The sequence below is a fragment of the Falco biarmicus genome, chromosome Z (genome assembly GCF_023638135.1).
Source record: "Falco biarmicus isolate bFalBia1 chromosome Z, bFalBia1.pri, whole genome shotgun sequence".
Classification (NCBI taxonomy): domain Eukaryota; kingdom Metazoa; phylum Chordata; class Aves; order Falconiformes; family Falconidae; genus Falco; species Falco biarmicus.
In genome coordinates, this window is record NC_079311.1 from 41,009,081 (window position 1) to 41,029,561 (window position 20,481).

Consider the following 20,481-nt stretch of genomic DNA (forward strand, 5'->3'; position numbering starts at 1 on the left):
AAAGTTGTGAGGGAAATCATCGTTCACGTTCATGCTCATGTTAATACTGCCGAGACAGACTGGAACAGCTGTAGCAAGCAAAATAAACAACTGCTGTGCTCAGTATTGGAAAAAAGGTAAGAAAAGTTGATTGTTTTGAAAGAACAAAAATCTGATGATCTTTGCAAATGTATGGAGTGTCTTACCTGCCATGTAATTTTAACAGTACTGGCTATGAACAGGCTTACAACGTATTAAATTTCTGGGCATCTTGTGCAAGAACATTATCCAGCTCCAGGTTCTTTCCCTTACAAAAAGGAAAAGGCAAAAAGCAAACTGGTTTCCATTTCTGGCCTTTGCAAGAAAACCTGTGAAATGAAGCATAACTCTGTTGTGAACAGGATCCTTTAATAACTACATCTGTGAGTCTAACTACATTAGAAGTCACTGTGGCATCTCAGCATTTTTTTGGACAATTTCCTAACTCTTGCTGCATTTGAAAGAAGTTGCTGAGTGTCCCTAATTCTGGTATTGACACTGTGGGGGGCAGACAGGGGGTGGTCAGAAAAGGTAGTGAGGTAAAGAGAAACTGTACTCTTTGGACCAAAGCCGCTGTTGAGGGAGGCTCTTACTTTAGATTCTGGGCACAAGGACTTAAAAAAAGATATTAATTGCCACATTTATTTTTTCTTGTTAATATCCACTAATAATGACTTTCCGCTGATTCTCTCCTACTGCAAAAGCAGAAATGGGGTCATTTTACCCCCTAATTTTATAAATTAATGTTGAACCACTGTGCAATGGAAAGACTACACATACTTGAAAAAAGTATTTATTTTTACAAGCGTATTTGATGTAAAACAGTAGTGTACAAAGTAAACATGTTCACAGATTTATGTATTTTAAATTCTTACTCTCTGAGAGGAACAATTAAGATGTCTTCTGATCAGTGGAGCAGTAAGTTCCTAGGAAGGAGGAGCTATGCTTGATAAATCACTGCGCAAAAGAAGCAGCACAGGGGTATGGAAGACATTTTCACAAAATGGAAGACCTCACACTTCAGGTAAAAGTTAACCTAAACAACACAGAGAGAGAATGCTGATCTTTGGTTTTCCTTCAGTCCCATCCCATCACCAGGATCACAGCTGGTTGCTTTTCGCAGATTATTTCAGTTTGCAATTAACGTCCCCAGCCCCACCCCAGCTCCTGCTAATTTTATGCTAGATTTTAACTTCGCATAGAAGTTACAAACAAAATTTTAAGTACAGAAAACAGCTTCACTGAATTTCAGAGATTATTAATGTTGGCCACATTACTGGAGTGCATAAATTTGTTCAAATCAAGAGTCCTTGGCCTATGCAAACTGGAATGATTGTATCAAGAACAGGGATAAACTCCAAATTTCTTGTATTACAGAACTACCTAAAGCCACAGTAACGGGGGGTGTGGGGTGGTGGGGGGTGTGTGGGTGTGGGTGTGTGTGGGGCTGTGTGTAGTTTGTTTTGCATGTGCATTTTTGGTTACAGTGAGCCTCTGGAACTCATAAATACTGAGAGGTAAATGTTTCTGTCAGCTAATTGTGTTAGCAGTCACATAATCCTTCCCTTGATGTCTTGGGTCAATGAAATCCTAGTATCATCAGGGTTTAGGAGGAGGTATGTTAAGAGTTTCTCTGTGATCTTTCCTGCAACAGAAACAGCAGTAAAAGTTATCACTTGGTCACGATAAAGGCACATCTGTGGATTCACGATTGCCCCAGCTTTCCAAATGGAGTTATTTTTTATGGTACTGGTAAAGCATAACTATGGTTACAGAGTTAACAATGATTTCTAGAGCTACCACAACAATGTCTGAAGAAGACAGGGAAGATCTACATTGCAGGCACATTCTCTTCACTGTTAGCAGGTTACTCTGAAAATAACGCTGGAGGTCAGTTACCAGAGCAATACTGTGTGATGTGCTACATATCCACATACCTTCTTGTCTTAAGCCAACAGTTCTCTAAACAGTACTGAGGTAGCTTTTCCACCTTAGGCCGCTTAGTGTTTAACATCAGGACATCGTAATTTATACTAACTTGTTTTTTCAGAGAAAACAGTAAGAACATTTCTCAAAGGTACATCTGGATTTTTGCTCTAGGGCTCGACTCCTGTTCCTGCTGAACTGAGCCAGTGTGTAAAATCAGAACTGATATCAGCTCAGTAGGCACTGGAGGACGAGTCCATCAACAGCCTGGAACAAGAGCTGGAGCCGTTAAGTTGTTTCTGACTGGAGCTGCCACCATTTCCTGCGAACGACAGAGTGCTAAGCTACAGCTGCAGAGAGATCATGACAGCATCCATTAAAGAGAAGACTACAAAACAAAGCTTTATAGGTGATTCCAGTTCGAAGTCACAAACATTTATTTCCTCTAACCTTTAGGAAAGAGTGGTAACCAAATTACTGTAGGTGATGCCTTATGTTTGCAGTCAGACCAAGAATTTAAGGAGCACTTATCCTCAGCTAGAACCAAGAGTCTTTGGTCCTCCCCAAGCCACCTCTGCCTCTTATCCTTGATATACTGCATCTCACACATGCGCGTCCATTGTAAAACTGCCTGTTCAGCAGCAAGGTACCTCAGCCAGCAAATGCCCTCTGCCCTACGGAGGCTGACATTAAGCAAAGTCTCCTCTCCCCTTCTCTTCAGGTGCAGAACTTAGCCACTGTGAACAAAGAGGGAAACAATCACTGTTCACCAATCAGCTAAGCTCTGCACCTCACCAGAGAGGTGTCTGTCTCGGAACAGCTAATTATTGGAGGAGGTTCTTCCACGATGTGTCTGCTGCTTTCCTCTTTTTTTTTTTTTTTTTTTTTTGTTTCATGGACGGAGAGGATTCCAAACTGTGCACCACGGACTGGATAGTTATGGTGAGTTTCATACTAGCAGCTGCGGTCACGGCTGTGTGGTAATCCCTGGCAATGTGATTTTAATCTTAAGTCACAAATCATCATGCCAGGAACCCAAACAGCCACAACACTGAAAGAAAGCTGTGCAGTCACACAGAGTGTTGTACTCTTAACAGTATCTGTACATTTTATGTTACAGCTCACCATGCACTTCTAGTCTTTCTTTGTCTGAAAAGTCAAAGGGGCAATTCTAGACTACTGCTAACACATACATACCATGCAATTTTCCTGTGCTAGATACTCGCCACCAGAAGCTGGTAGGAATTTTTATGATTATTTTACTACTGGAGGAACTACAGGAAGGCAGCTCCTAGTACAGTAGTACCAGAACAAACTGCATCTCCATGTTTCTGGGTTTCTGAACTTCAGATACTTGAAGGCATCTACCAGATGAAAACTTGTTGAATGTAACTTGAATTCCTGTGGGTCCTCAATAACTGGGAGTGCACAAGCAAGTCTCTTAGCCCTATCTGTTTCAGAAGGTGGCCCTCCTACCATATAACTGGTATCCTGGCACTCTACAGTCTGATCCACCTTTCCCAAATAGTCTTCTTGGCAGGCATACTTCTTGTTTATACAGAAGAACAACATGGCTGTTTGTAAACAAACTTGCTTTTGTGGTATCTATAATCTGCTGTATTTCATGTAAAGAAAGTAGCCACCACAAATTAAACTATCAAGTACTATCACTGTCAAGTACTGCTACATGTACAGGCCTGACCAGAAGAAATTTAAGATTTCTGCTCGGTACCAATTAGAAAATGATGATTGTGCTGAATTAGATATCTGAATTTTGATACCACAAATGGACTATAAAGTTTGCAATCAGTCTGTCAGATGAGTTATATCATTAAGCAAAAATCTGAGGTATGCTGTGCGGGAAGAGATCTTCATACCAATCCTAATTGTCTATGTGTTAAACATGCATGTACGGACACTGTAAGGTTACCTCTGGTGACTTAAACAGACTAAGCCATGGAGAATATCTTTTCAAATTACCAGTTTATAGCCTGCAACAATCTCTGTTTCATGAATATTTCTTGAAATTCTGTTTTTTCTCTGGTGATTCCTCCCCATTAATTTCAGAAACAAGCTAGATTCAGCATGATATTAAAGAGCTTCTTCATGTTAAGGCTACTTTTTTAATGTCAAGATCCGTCTTCAAAGACCTCACTGCATTTAACCCAAAAACATTTAAATTAGCAGTTTGTTCTCACATGATTCTGATTTGCTTCCAAGTGCACAGCTTCATACCTCCACTGTGGGCTCAGATTCTTACTGTGCTGCCTATCAAGTCATCACACAGCTTCGTTAAACAGGAATACTCCCTGCGAAATTGCAATTTCTGGGAGCAGATTTAAGAATACAGAATGGGAAACAACTGCAGGTGGAGCCTGGCCTTTTGCTGGCCATTTGGACTTACATTTGTCTCTTGTACAGTCCATTACAAAGTTTACAACAAAGCCATGCTCCATGCTCTCCAGCTAGTGCCTACACGTACCTAACTCACTGCTCCAGCAGCTGGGCTTAAAAAAAGAAAGGGGGGGGGGGGGGGGGGGGGGGGGGAAGCAGCAAGATAGTTAACAAGAAGAATTACTGCTTGAGCTAAGCAGCCACAAGCTGTATAGCACACCAAAGTTTACTGTTTTGAGTGAGCTCTGCATATTCCTTCTGCATAAGGTAAAATCAGGGTGTTTAATTTAAAAAAGAAAAATCACCTATTCAGAACAGCATCTCTGCCACCACTTTGGCTGCAGATGTATCCATATGTTCTTGCGCTGCAGCAAAGCATTTATGTGCAAGTTCTTGTTGCTTCACATCTTCATTCAGCATCAGTTCACCATACAGGTACACACCCATTGCCTGAAAGAGGAACATAAAGCACAGGCATTGCATCACCCGCCAGTAACAACTAGTTACCCAAACTCCTAGTATTCATTTAATTATAAACAATAACAACAAAAAAGACAATTCAAAACACAGAAAATGCCATATACTCTGGAACCCTTCCTCCCCCAAAAGTAGTTTTCTTTGGTTCTCATTAGCCTAAGGATGGTTGTCTATATGGTGCATTGAGTGTGTAAGAACAGAATATAAGAGGTGTATGTTGTGTCATGACAAGAAGATGCTGTCTCACTCCATTTTTCTTGCCACTTTTCAAGTTGAAACCTGTTTTTTTTTATCCACTACCTGAAATACTTCCAAATGCCCCTTAAGAAAACAGCTTGTCCCTTCTTCAACAGGATACACATTTTCTTTCCAGTTGGGATGTTTACATACAGACATATGAATATGATAAAGACATCAACCAAAAGAGTCCACTCTAAAATTCCCATTTAGCAAATCTGCAACTGGACATCAACCAAATGCAGCCAGGTCTGTATTTCAGACCTTTAACACCTGAGATACAGCTGAACATGCATAAACTCTGGTTTGGTAAGAAGGCAGGGTTTTCCTAATTACTTATTCTGGGCATAGCAGCTATCAAGAAAGATAATGGGGCACCTGAGGGGTGAGATCTCGGCCCCTGTGATGGCAGGTAGCAAAGCACTGGCTAACTTGACAGAAAACATTGGGGATTGCCATTTTTTTCTGATAAGACAGTTTTTTCACCTAATTACAGGAATTCAGTAAGTGTTAAGCTGCACTTACCAAAATAGGATTATACACGTGACAAAATATTAGCGATTTAGCACACTGACTTTTATGGTTGTACTTAATGTTTGGACAGTTGCAGGAGAGTAAAAATTTGTATAGCATTAAAACCCCACAAATTTTAATATTCTTCCTCACAATTTCTAGCATTGGGTGGTAAGCCTTAAAAAAAAAAAAAAAAAAAAAAAAAAAAAAAAGGCTTCAACAAGAAGGGAAATTAAAGTTTAATGAAGACTGAAATTAAATGAAAAAATCCCAGAGCAGCAGAAACCTGCCAGACTCCTTGCCAATCCCCCAAGCATGCTCTCTGACATCCAGAGACCCAAGAACTCAGATTCCTGCAGTTTGCAGCTGCACCAGGGTCTAGCAGCCACACCAGGCATGCACACAGCCTTGGAGTTGGGCTCCAGTTGCTTTCATAGAGAATTTCAAAATGTTGGGATTTTGTTATGAAGAGGAAGTACCTTCTCTAGCCCGTGTTAATAATTTTCCCCCAAGTCTAAACATTAACATGCAGCAAACACACTGGGTTTTTGGAAACCTGAAAAGGATTTAAATAGTCACATGGGTCATTTTTTCCCAGACCTTAAAAAAAGCCAGGTCTGTCATGGTCAGTAAGGATGTGCAACTGCTCTGATTTGAGTTGTAATCACTCCATAAGATGGCTGTGCCATAAACTGTATGTACTGTTGGAGTAAATGAAATAAAAGATATTGGAGATTACATTAAAAAATGTTGCAAAAAGTATTTCCCTGAGCTGTACAAAATGTTGATCTTTATTTGGCATAAAATCTGTTCCAAACATAACACAATTCAATACGTTTGGTTTTACAAACTCAAGGATTATCTGTCCCACCCGCCCCCCACCCCAGCTTCTGCTAGTGGTTATGTCCATCCTTTCATAGCATGAAAAATATGCATAAATATATATATATAACTCCTTAGTTTCATAATTAACATTGGTTTATGTTGTTGGGGTTTTTGTTTTGATTTGTTTTTTAAATAAAGAGCTTGCCAGCAAGTCTGGGGCCTGTTTATTGGCTGAGATATAAATAGGAGGTATACTTCAGAGCTGGAAGAAAGAGTGCAAGAGATTGCAATAATTTTACTGTGCTGTTGTGAAAAAATGTATTTGCCTGAAAGCACAGAAGTCTCATTGGCTGTAAATGGCTTTGTTCATTGTCATCATAAAAGGTAAAGATATTAATCTCTTGTGTAGACTTTGACATATCTTGCAACATTTTCTTCTCTTTACATACATTTTAAAAATATAACAGTCATCCTAGGCAGTGAATCTCTTGATTTTATAGAGTTCATGGTGAATAAAAAATAAATAAAAGTGAAATAGAAGGAACAACACAGAGGTACAATTAGAATTCTAAGTTCATAATGGCCTAAATATAAATCCATAGTAAAGACGTCATGTATGGCCAGCCTTTAACACCTTCAAATCTTCTGGTAGCACTTCCCTAACCATGGAGAGGCCTGCATTCTCTGGGTTCACTGTGCTATGCTTCTCCTTCTGGACACTGTCTTGAAAACTGAACTCACAGCAGCGCTGACTGCACATGTGTTAACATTCACAGCTAGACTTACCTTTGTCATCCTGCAAAAGGAGCCAATGCTGAGCACTATCTTCCTAGCATCACTGCTACCTCTGGCTTGCATAAAAGCAGAGAGGAGGAAATATACCCTATTTCATCACTTACCAGATTAGCATTCTTAGGTGATATTGAATACCCCTAGGTGGCTTCCTTGCACTACAATATCTAAGGGGCAAAAGAGGCAAAACCTGAATACACATTCAAGTTTCTAATAAACAGCAGCAAGAAAATGTATTTAAAACATTTTTAAATTTTGCACTAAGGGTGTACAAAAGTTAGCTATTTCGAAAACACTAATTAAATGTAACTGACCTGATCTTCTCTGAGAAATTTCTCAACATCTCCATACCCCGACACGTACTTGTGTTTAACAACAAGCTCACACCACCGATGACGAACCTTTGGAAAGAAAAGAGAAAAAAAAAGAAACTATATTGGGTATATGTGTTGATAAACAATACATCTCTAACCAGTCTGGGTTTATCGTTGTTGTTGTTGGGTTTGGGGTTTTTGGTGGGTTGGGTTTTTTTTTCCCCAGCGGCCCAGCAGGTGCCTCTTTGAAACTAGCTGGTTGGCTGGGCAGAGTTGCAGCGCTCTGTGCACGTGAGTCCAGGCTTCAGAAACCCAGATGCCTGAAGATAAACTCCTGGTTCCATGTTAGTAAACTAACCCAGACGCAAGCACAGATCTGCAGCATCTTCACCTCCATTGTTTCCAGCCTTGGCTTTTTTTCCCTTTAAGTTATGCTAGAGGTTTGTTTGTTTGTTTGTTGTTTTTTTTTTTAATCCTGTTAGAAGTGGGCAGGGAAAGAAAATTAGCACTGCAAACATCTGGAAGAGCCACAAAATATAATTGATAATGTCCCCTATGTAAGTGCACAATCCAAGTGACAAAAAGGCTTAAATATAATTCTGTACCAATATTAAATCCATGCCAAAAAGGATAAAAGTTAGATATAAAACCATGAAACAGGGTGCTTTCAGTTAAATGAAACAAGTTTTGCCACTGTTATCTTTCCCAGTAATAGAACTTCAGCACCTTGCAAAGCATTTAAAATCCATCTACACTTAAAAAGCTGGGCTGTTCTACCAAACGCACATTGACAAAACCAGTTATTAACATACTGTAATAAAAAGTATGGAAATTTCTAAGCAAATCACAGTTGAAACATTTTTGTTGAAACAGTGTGAACATGAATTATATGTGGTTGGTTTTTTGGTTTGTGGGGTTTTTTGGTGATTAGTTTTTGTTTGTTTAAATTTCTGACTTTGTTCTTAGCCACTCTTGTGGCATAAATGTCATCCTACTCTCCAGCAAAGCTTCCTCAGTTGTAGGCACTGATCAGCCTAAATTTTATATTCCATTAGTGGCTCAGCACTGTTCTGAGAGGAAAACAGTTAAGTGCAATAAAAACATCCCAATCCTTTGGTTTCAGCCTTGCTCTCAGCATCTCTCAAAAAGACAAGGCACCTAAAATAACAATTACCTTTCATAATAAGAGTAAAATGTTAGCAGTTCTAGTGTTTTTCAAAACTGAGTCCAAACTGTGCTTGTATCAAGTAAATGAACGTGAACCTTTTCCTGAATGATAGATTTGCTGATAACGTTGAGAATGGAAGCCAGAAAGGGAGTTGGGGGGAAAGCCACACTTAAGTATATTGTTGCTTTGGGAAATCGGGTATTTAGAAATACTTCTCTTGTCGTCCTACTCCTTGCCAGCTTTGTATCTCAGAAAAAAAATTCATAGGCTTACATAATTAGATGTTAATTCTATTAGCATAATTAACAAGTGATAAATGTTCACAGATCCTGGAGGAGTCCTTTTTGGGTACTGGTATCTCTTTCCAGCTCACCTCTTACAGAAATAGGTTGAACACAGCTTATGAATGAAATAAAATGCTGAGGGGTTTTGTGGCCGAGTGGAGTTTGCACTCACAGCATGCAGGATACTGAACAGTTATGGTGCACTGCATGGTAGGGAATGAAAGCTTAAAGCTTCTTGCCGACACAATACCGGCTGTTAAGATTCCTGAAAGCAGAACCAGAGCTAAATCTACAAAAGTAAATAGCTTTCCAAGATTCAACTCACTTTGCTGTAGATGCCCATATCCATAATGTAGACCTTCAAAACCCTACCCAGCTGCTGCTCCTCCCTGGAGACACTAAATGTTTCACCAGTAAATCTTCCCAGGCAATCCGGCTTTGTTACAGGATGTTTCTCATAGTATTGAGTAGCTCCATGCCTGGATCAAACCTTCAAGGCTCAAAAATTAAGCACACACCACTCTCATCTGTAGGGTGAGTTAACCCAGCAGAATTATAAACAGATTTAAAAGGTTTTATATCTTCATCTGATATACTTCATTCTGCACCTTCTGTCATATATTTTAAAAAAAATAAGTCCTTCTGTATTTTCACAGCATGTATGAGAAATGCGAGGAGAAAGGGACTGTGGTCCTCTCCTGTGCTCACTGCTCTTCTGCATCTCATGATCCAGAAATTACAGCACTTCAGTGTGTGAAGCAATCAAGTCCAGTTTCTGTGTCTGCTCAAGGTCTCAAATGTGCCTTCGGAGGGAGTATTTCAACAGGAGATTATAAAGTAGTCTGGGATGGAGCCCTCTTCATACCTCCCAGTGAAGCTGGTTTCTCCCCTGCAGTTATTAAAATATTTATGGATCCTAAAGGAGAAGATGACAAGACTTTAGGGCCTGAATTTCTGAGTACTTTTGATAAGGAGCAGCTTGTCCCCAACACACCTTTCCAGGTGCAACCATAATAGCTGCATGGAGAGCAGAACAGAAGCTCTCTCTGTAAAGGTGTTCGTGTCGTCCTACTTCCTCACATACTCATGTCATGTATGTATGCCTTACATTTGTATCATGGCCTGATCATCTGAATCCCAATGGCTTTGGAAAACACAGAACAATTAAGCTGTGCCTTTCCCTTTAGTTGTTCCTTCCTCCATAGGTCTCCTATTCTTAGCAATCAACCTCCTTTCAACTAGTTTAAAAGAAAAATATTTATGTAATGAGGGAGATCTGGGACAGCACACGCTTTTCTTTCTCTCTTTTGCTTTTTCCCTTTTCTTTCCCAGGGTAAGTACAAATCCTGGCACACTTCCACATCTGAAATGCTGGCGCTTTGCCAGTTGGGGCAGGAGCAGCACGTCTGTTATCCTCAGATTACAAGTTTGCCTCCTGTTTTCCAAAAGCCCCAAACGCTCTCATGGGCAAACTGCGGGAGAACCGGTCACCGCTGAAACACTTCTGAAACCAGCACAGCTAGCTGGCCCTGCCAGCTCTCCCCTGTCTTATACAGGACCCCAGTAAGGAGAACACAGAAACCGAGGCTGCCTCCAAGTGCAAGAGGGGCAGGGGGTGACCTGCACAAAAATCTGCTGAAATCTTCACCACCACTTGGACTCAACATACATATTGGTTACTCCCCTGCCCCCCTACCCCCCATGCTGCATGGTGTGTAGACGGCCAGGTAACATGAACTGCAGCTACTGCAGCCACAGCACATGCAGTCGTTTCTCAGATACTCACACTGTAAGGAAGTGATTTTTGTAGTGCAATCCATGCCCTCGGCTGATACCACAAACATGATAATTTTACTCACATAAGAGAAGGATGGAAAAAAAAAAATCCGTTTTCAACGTCTCCACCAATGCTCAGAGCAGGAAAAGTAAAATGGGCCCCACAGCTTCACAGCCTAATGAATGAGTCATGTGAACAGGCACTCTTAACAAATCAGTCTTGAAAGGAAATTTTGAAAACTAAGTAGCTTGTGGTAGGACTGAGCTAACCACACCGCATCCTGTGTATGTTCTTCTTGGCTTTTCCGTTCCTCCCAGGAGCAAATACTCAGTGGCAAAAATAAGAATTCATTAGTCCTCTCCCGATTTTCTCTCTGCACGTTTCTCTGTGCTATTCTGCATGGTTCAGAGATGTACACTACACGTCACTTTGGCTGGTTACACCATAAACAATATAAACTAAACTTGAAAAGTAATTTACAGCAATCCTTCCTGTTATTGCTGGCAGAAAGCACATATGACTTCGTCTGGATCTGAAGCAACACTTGCAACCACCCACCTACCCACTCGCACTCTTAGTGGTTCGGGAGCTGCAAGGACCCACGTGCCAGAGTTGGAAACACAACTTACTTTCTCAGCCTCCGATACCAGGCTGAGAGCTGTCCTTCCGAGCCTGTGACTGATGGCTGGTACCCCTGAGGATGGGTAGAGGTGGCTGAGGCGGGTGATGGAGGTCTGCTGGGACCTCAGATTCCTCGTGGATGGATCCCCTCATCACCTGGAAATTGTTCTTTCCTCCCACCCTGCCTCTGCAGCTGGTGTGGATGTCTCCACTACCGGCTTTTTAAGCTAAACAAAGATTGCTGGCTTGTGAGTTTTGCAAGACACTACCCGTATTGGTGGTACATTTTTGAGGCAAAGTTCTGTGGCAGGAAGACACGGAGACACTCAATGTCTTAGATATGACATTTGGAAACCAGCTCTTAGATGTTCATAAATAGCGAGCCCATCAAGATCTAAGTATTGGCTAACACCTAGATGAAATGTCTTGAAGGGATGCTGCTTGTCAGACAGCAGACAGTCCTAAATTTAGGAGCAGCAGCTTACACAAATAATTACAGTGGTTTCATATTATCTTTTAATTTCATTTTACGAAAAATACACAGTATTGCACAATATTATTTGCCACTCAAACACTACCTGCATTGACAGGGCAATGGAAGATGTCAAGAACCCAAAATTATGCTGTCTTAGTCTCTTTTCAGACAATGCAAGCTGTTGCATGAGATTATATAAATACTTACAATTATGCATGAGATTATAAATACTTACATAAAATACACTAATAATCCAGCTCTAAGACAGTCCCTTTGTTTTAGCAACCTGGGCCAAGACATTTTGGGAAATGCTGCTTGAAGCTGACTGACCAGGCCCATCTAAGGCATCAAATAAACGACATTCAAAAGAAAAGCTCCCAGTGACACACTTGAGAAACAGTATTTTTTAAACTATTTTGAACACATCTTAAATTAAAGTGATTATTATTTTTTTTACCAAGGTGATAAATTGCTTTGCGTAATCCATATTATTCTCCCCTGCCCCACACAAATGATTGGACAAGCCTAAAACAAACATCCTCACAGAATGCTTCATATCGTAGATTGTAATGATCTAGCTTGCTCATGTTTTCGATAATACACATGCAAGCAAAAAATAAATATTTTACTTCCAAGGTCTACAAACATGATTTAGAAAGCAAGTAATTTAAACCATGCCTTTATTAAATGATGGGGCAGGGGGGGCGGAGGGGGCGGAGCTAGAGTTTACTAAGCCTTTGGTCTGCAGAATGGGAGACTAGCTTCACGGAAAATGAGTACATTTTGCTAATAGCTGGATCCAATTTAAAGGGCGCCATGAAACAACAAATCTAAATCACTGAACAAAAGCAACACAGAGATCTTAGAAAATTGGGTAATTTGAAATACAGTAAAGAGCTATTGTCCAACAAAACAGAACCTTTACTGAAGGTAGGAGGCATATGTGATCTTTATAAAACACAGGTTCAGACTCTATTGAATTGAACAACTTGAATCTTAAGTGTTAATTAAAGAGTCTCAGAGACCAGACTTCTGTCTAATTTGTAGATGAAAAAAGACACAGAAACTTCTTCAAATAAACAAGCTATGCTACTATAGATTAGTTTTAATCAACAAGAAGGAAGCTGGTATCTCCAGAGCACCGGAATGCTGTTCCATCTGAAAGCATTTGTCTCCAGTTTCTTATCTACATGTGAAGTAGATTAAAATATTAGATCATTTTCCTAAATAATTAAGGAACATGGCCACATGTTACAGGGCAATACTTGGACTAAAAAACAGGTTTTACAATTGCTTAACACAGAACACGTACAGTTTAAGAATTGCAGATTTTACAGTGCATTTAATGATTTATTTTTTTCCCTCAGTCTTAGCTGAAATAATTAGTCTTTAATACACCAGCCAGGTTGTGTCAGTGACTTTTCATTCTATATTGTCTGAATTTCAGATGGGCATTCCTATCTTTTATGCCACAATGTATGCAAGCTTTATCATGCAAATTTGATTTCATGAACATTTACCCAAGTAAGATGTTCAGGGATGCTGAAGAGCTCAGAGGGAGCAAAGAAACAGCCATGCGTGTTACAACTGTGATGACTGAGTATCAGTCTGGCAATCTGAAACACTGTCCGCAGTAGCCAAAATCCTACTGGATGCAATCAGAATGGATTCATCATTCTGACAAGGATTCTGTAATTGCGATTACTGTGTATGCCAAGAGGTTGTCAGGAGACCGAGCAAAGAAGCTGTCTGACAGCTTAAATGAACTTGTATTTTGGACCAAAAACTCCTGGTCTTTTCATAGCCCAAGTTCTCTCTCAGGTCTTGTAGCACTTGCTCTGACAACACTGCAGGGACAAATAAACCACAGGCCCGACAGAGCATCACAGCAGCAGGCACCTTTGAGGACAACCTTTTTTCCCCAAAAGCCTCATAGTGTCAAGGTTCAATTAATGCTGTTTCTTACAATGCAATGCTCTTTCTCAGTACCAATTGCTTAATTTTCCAGAGCTACAGTCAAAATTATGATAACACTTCAAATTAAAAAATGGCTTTTGGTAGCCTTACTCATGCTGCATTTTATTTTGAGTACTGGAACAAGCTGCTGTCCAGTGGGGACAGGGGCAGCTGGACCCAAGGATGATTCGAGCTCACTGAACCCCATGATTATACAGGGCAGCCCCATGCCGATTCCTGCCACCTCAGACAACCTCCTTTCCCTCTGTGCATCCCACAGTATAAGTATCTTGGGTCACAGACAACCCAGCAAAATGTAGCACAGTCATTCAGAAAACCCCACGGTAATAATGGGCTGGCTAATCAAAATAATTTTTGTGAGGAGCTAATTGTCATTTTGAGCACAACTACATAGAGGTCTAAATACTTAAAAACCCAGAGTATGAACTGGTCATCGAAAAACAACTTAAAATCTAATTTTAGCAGACTACCAGACTTTACATTTTGGTAATATTGGTAGCAATATCCTATTTCCTTAATTCATTTTACCCCTTCCAATTTGTATTTCTGCATAGATCAAGCAACTGCACACTATAAGGGGTGCTGGCAATGGGGGAGAAGGACTTGCAAGCCCTCCCTCTCCCTCCTCCAGTCAACAGCTCTGGCGGAGCACCGTGGGTAGAGCTCATGCAGGAACTGCTTCCCTTTAGTGACAGAAAAGAGAAGTGTTGTACAATCAAGCTTTTAAAAAACAAATGTTGTTTGTTTGGTCAATGGCAGACTTCGGCACAACTGGCAGCATCTGAACCTGTAACTGCGCAAGCGTGCCAGCAGGTCAGGCAGCATGCTTATATTGCTGTGCAAGCCTTGAGTAGCAACAGGTGCAGGCTTGAACCTTCTTACCTTTATAAAAGTGATTTACAGGCATGTTTTTCCTTCCCATCCTCTCCCCTCCCCTCCAGCTGCACACTCCTGTTTCAGCATTCACCCCGTTCTATGTAACACAGCTGAGTCTTACTGTTAAAAAAGTTTCTGTAGTACCACAGCCTTGCTTAGAAGCAACCTGATCAGATTCCTTTTCCCCAGCTTCCACAGACTGTAAACATGACTCCACTTCCACCTCCAAATAAAACGTGCTTATCCACAACCAGTGCGGAGGCTCTTTCCTACCTAAGCACACAGAAGCCCAGGAATCACCAGACATGCTGCCTAGGAAAGTCCAAGTAGAGCAGAGGGCATTCACGCCGCGCTCTGTGATCAGAAAGGCATAGTGACCAAAGGGCAGCATTTCAGGACAAGATTCATTCCCTGCAATGAAGCACACACTGAGGACTTGTTTGGAAAAGACAAATGCCATTTCCCCCCCACCTCAGGTTCTCAAACAGAAAGGTCCCAATTAGAGACCAGACACTGTTCTCCCTATGTGGGCCCCATCTGTGATCAATGACATCTGCGATGGGAGAAAAAAAAATTCCAAAAAGAAGTCAGAAAAAGCAAGTGACTAAGAAGCCATGTCTAATCCTTCTTCAAAGGTGGCACAGGCAGGGTCTCTCTTCTGGTGTCAAAGCTGTCACTATGAATAAGTGGCTCAGTTAGGACGACTAATTCTGTAATCTCAGTGCTCCTTAGCCTGCCCCTCCTGGCCATGCCTAGCAGGAGATGGACACACAACAGGAACTGGCCTCCAGTTTTCATTTTTCTTTTACAGCAGGCTGACAAAGCGATGACAGCACAGTGACCTACAGCACAGTTAAATGAGAAGAGGGCCACCAGCACCAAGGTAGTGTGACAGTTTCAGCATCTGCTGGGAGAGTGCATCCCCACCATGCCCGAAGGCTTTTCTCACTGTGTTCCCATTTGCCTGCCACCATCTCCGTGCTGGGGGAGGGGCTCCTATATCATAGTGCATGTGAGGTAAGGAAACGTTTAACACAGCACGCGAACTCACTTAACTTGAAAAACAAAGGCTTTTAAAAATAAGTCTTAATTAAAAATGTACACTATTTATACTGGAACCAAATGCTTCCCCTTCACCCTGCCTTTTCAGTATTGCCCGTTCAGCATGTCAGTATTAGTGCTGTTTGCAGCCTGCAGCAAGATGGAGATGGCAGAAAGATGTCATTGGCTGCCTTTTTAACAGTTTCACTGGAGATGTGTGCTGAGCTTTGCTTTGCTGTGGTGCTGCTGGCTCTGAGGAGCAGGGCTGCTTCCTGGCTGGTGACAGAATAAAGACTTGCACTGCCCTGCAAACCTCCCTGCGCCCTCAGCACTGGGAGATGTGCTGGCATTCCATGGGACTCCTCACCAGAACAGGGTGGGTCCCAGACCCGCTGCCCGCAGTGCTAGCCCTGCACCTGCACCTAACCCTACATCGCCTGCACTTTCCCCATCCCTGCTGGAGGGCTGCTGAGGTGCTCCCGGGGCTTTGCTCCTGCCTGCCCTCCATCACTACTTGTCCCTTCTCCCTGCTGGATGCTGCAGTGAGGATAGCTGCGTGTGTGAAGGCACAGGCTGTGGGCAAGTAAGGACTGGGTGCAGTGGGCTGGGAGACCCGGTACCTCAGGGGGAGGGGAAGGAAGACCAGGTCCCAGCCTCAGGCACAAACAGCCTCATACTGCTGCCTCCACCAAGAAGCACTGCTGGGACAAGCCCCATACCTTCAGCAAGGTAAGACTGGCTTGGGCATATGTGTATGTCCTAACTGACACCTTATCCAAAATGCATCACCACAACTGCCTCTCCATCTCATATACAACCCCCGCAACATCACTCTACTGAAACACCATCTACAATAACGGCCAGAACACCTCTGGTATCACCATAATTTTTTTTATATATATTAACACAGCAAACGATTCAAATATTTCCCATCACACTGTCCCTCCTGACTGTCTCTGGACTGAGTCTGCCTAGCATTTTTACCCGTACAGTGCTTGTACATGCATTTTGACACAAGCTATTTATACATGCACATATAAGCGTGCCAGGCTTATAAACCCAAGCATTTTACTGGGAAAAAGTGCATAAACACCCATACATCTGAAGAAGAAATCCAACTCTGAAGAGTTTGAGATCAAGCACGCTAACCGTCTGTTACCAATTATTATTAAATTATAACTCCTGTTCAGCAAAAGGAAAAGCTGCTGCAAGTATCCAGGCAACAGTAAGCTATCCCCCTTTGCTTATGCCCCTCTCTCCACTCCTCTACTTCCATCTCCTCCCTCGTGTAACTAGAGGCAAAAGAAGCATCTTGCTTTTATCTTCGGTCTCCCACAGTGACTGTGATCCAAATATTTGTGATTTCCAGGCAAGAATACTGTCATTGACAGAACATGATGCTCCGTATGAAAATGACACTCATATTCCAGGCAATGAACAATGTGGCTGCTTGACTTTTCCATAGCTTAGGTCACAGCCGGCCTGCCCAGCCTGTGCTCACATCCTTCCAATCTTGAAAAGTTCGGAACTTTGTTTCCAATTTTCAGAACAATTAATCTTTTGATTTTGACTCTAAAGGCAAGGACCTTTGACATCAGTCTCACAAACCCTTTTCACCAACCTCCCTCAAAAATTCTTAAATAATACACTGATTTTATAAACTCAGAAGAAATATGCTCATTCCCGAAATGAGAACATTTAGATTTTACTCCGTATTTCGGATTTTTGAGTCACCTTCTCTTTTACGCCCTGCTCCTGAGAACACAGTTTCCCTTGCAGCGGCATGATGCTTACCCGATGTGGAATTTAAAACTCCTCTCCAGGTCACTGCAACCCCAAAGGTATTTAAATGGCACAGAGTTGAAAGGAGGACAGCAGACTTTTAACCCAATCAGTGTAGTCAGTGACTCAGTGGTGGGACCAGATCTGTGTGGCTAAGGTAATGATGTCAGAACCAGCTATGGTTAGCAGCTTTGAATTGTCCTGTTTCTTGCACTATTTAGACCTCACAGGGTTATGGCATAGCAGATTTTTTCCAGCTCTGTATTCCTATCCAGCCATAACCTGCATCTGCAGGCAGCCTTTATATAGGAATAAGAAGTACTAGATGAGCTATTTGGATGTAGCCTCAAAATCAGTTCATTTTAAATAAAAAGTTTTTTCAGATTATTTTTTTCCCCAGAATTTAAATAAACAAAACAAACAAGACCAAAGAGGATGCACCACACAAGCACAAAAATGCCTACAGGTTCATAATGGAACAAAAAACCTACTGGTGATAGCTAGGAGCTTTTGTTTGTATTTTTCAGACCATATTCTCCTTGATATCCTGATGCTATGTCGGTGCTGTCATACATATGCAAACAGAGTAACCTTTTACATGTCATGACAAGGCCAGGTGGTTTTATTACAGTGCTAGGTTTGTATTGCCCTACAAAGAAATACCGTATAACACTGTATAAAGCAGTTCCACCCAATTCAGAACACCTTTGGGATTGATTTCAGAATCCCAGAGGACTCCACCACTAAACTGTCTCGACAATAGGACACAGAAAAGCAGGAACTGTCTCCAATTCCTTCCTCTATGTATTCTTTGGATAAACAGTAAAAAAAACCCCACAAACCAACTCAATTCCATAACTGGTTCCCTCTTACCATCAGCTCCCCCACTCTCCAAGTCTTGCTTAGTTGCTGTACTGCCAGATAAGGAGGAAACTAAGTCCCAAAGCCAGTTAGAAAAATAACGGGTGGTAAGTGAACAGTACCGGTAATGGCCCCGGTCAGGTCCTTGGAAACTCTTGTTAATGCCACCCAGCAGCAAGTGAGATCACTTGGAACGCACATGTTGCTGTTGGCTCCTGGAGGGGTGCAGGATGAGGAGTGCTGACTGGTGCAAAGCTATTTCCAGTGCTCCATAAATCTCGTGCTCTGATCATGCCCTATGGAGAACTAATGCTGATGGACAGATTTTTCTATTCTTAATGGGCTGGGAAAGCTCCCATACTTTGCATGTAGCAACAAAACAAACCCAAGTGATAGCTACTTGAGATTATCTTTTGGTCCGTATCACTAATTCATCCCAACACATCCACTCAGTTATGACGGACACATGAGCCAGAATCAGTCCCGGGGAAGACTCCCACTGCTGTTACTGGAAATGTTTTTCCCTCATCCTGTTCCAATTTTCTTAGCCTCACACTGAATTTTGGGCCTCATCTTTGGAAATCGAGTGCCATATTCCTAGAAGCTACCCTTTCCAAAGCTCCTTTCATTGTGAAAAAAACCCCAAATCCTGTGAGTGCACACTTGTGAAAAACTCTTTACCAGCAGTAATACCAATACCATCTGCACCAAAGAGCCTGCAAACTGCATTTAGATGCAACACAAGTAAGAACATAGAGCAGGGTGAAGACTCCGAACATATCAGTATCACAGAGGACCTTTTGACAAGTGGCCGCTGCTCTAGTCTTTTTAATAGTACAATTTACTTTGTAGGAGACAGAGAAAGTCTACTGTACACCGAAAGCAGTCCCCTTACTAGTGAAAATGGGAAAGATTTTCTAGGACAAAGAGATATTCTTTGTTAGTGTTTGCCAGGGGAAGTATCAGGAGAAAAGGGGGGGGGGGGGATAATTATTTCTGTGAGTATAAGTGTGAAAAGCATCAGGCTGATAATAGTACAGAGATTTTACTTTACAAAAAATCATGTTTCCTCTATCTTCTTTTTTTTTTCATTTAATGAACATACCACCTCAGTAACGGTTGGGTATACAAACATCAAATCTGATTTATTCCAGAAACCAGTCTGGCATGCGGGCTAATTGCTCTACAGAGCTTTTTCTAAGTTCCTAATTCCTAAATACTGAATCAGTAATTGCAATTCAATTGCAAATAAAAATTTTTTCAATGTAATCTTACCTATCTCTAGTGCCATAATAATGCTCTGAATACAACATCAAGCAAGGAAAAGTCAGGTGAAATTTACTTTGCCTCTGCGATAAATTTTTACAGCAGCTATATAAGTCCTGCAAAACATGCTCTCCTATAAAAAATAAGGCATCTCCTGACTTGGCTTGAAATTGAATAATAAGCTGTATGTTTAAATATGGAATAAATAGAGAAACCATTTTTAGTTTGCAGAAAAAAAATATTATTGTATTCACTTATCCCTACCTTCTGAAGAAAGTAATGTCCTGTAATATGCTCATCAGCTCAAGATGTTACCTTTTTCATCTATTGAATAGATGTTCATACGAACAATGACATAGGTTAAGGAAAAGGATGGTAGATCTCCCTCTTTGGCTGCAACACCACTATCTGAAATGTGCCTATCTGTTGCTACATAGTCTGGTCAAGAAGCACTGGCAAGGCTGTCAAGGTATTTGCCACACATTGCTGATTTTACTCAAAAGCTGGAGACTGCTCCTGAACCCCTGCCCCAAGGGAGAACTAGCCCAGTGGCTGTGCTGAAAGGAAAGCTCCCTCAGTGCCTTGTCTGCCCGTAGGCATGGGCTGACCTTTTCTGGGTAGTCCCCTTTTCCCACCCAGTTTTACAGTGTACTCTACAGAGCTCTGTTCCATGTGGATGCCTTCCAACAATGCCCAGCCACAACCGGCAGGACAGCTGAATAATGCAATGCGAGAATGTGCCTAGTTCAATGCAGTCACCATCTGATGGGAAGAGGCAGGACAGATATTGCATAATAATTCATTTGTACTTCCACATCTGCCAGCTTTTCATGGGCTAGGAAAGATCAGTGAATCAA

The 20,481-nt window shown here is 41.6% G+C and overlaps 1 protein-coding gene across 5 annotated transcripts in view; it reads right to left on the reverse strand.

Moving 5' to 3' along the window:
* Positions 1–795: 795 nt before the first annotated feature.
* Positions 796–20,481, reverse strand: part of AOPEP (aminopeptidase O (putative)) — a 205,405-nt gene continuing 185,719 nt past the window's right edge. For all 5 annotated transcript variants that reach the window (XM_056324322.1, XM_056324321.1, XM_056324318.1 and 2 more), the window contains 3 exons: positions 7,497–7,583; positions 4,644–4,788; positions 796–1,663 (listed from right to left, as the gene is read on the reverse strand). In XM_056324322.1, coding sequence (XP_056180297.1) covers positions 4,648–4,788; positions 7,497–7,583 — 228 coding nt within the window. In that variant the 3' untranslated portion in view covers positions 796–1,663; positions 4,644–4,647. The remainder of the gene's footprint in view (positions 1,664–4,643; positions 4,789–7,496; positions 7,584–20,481) is intronic.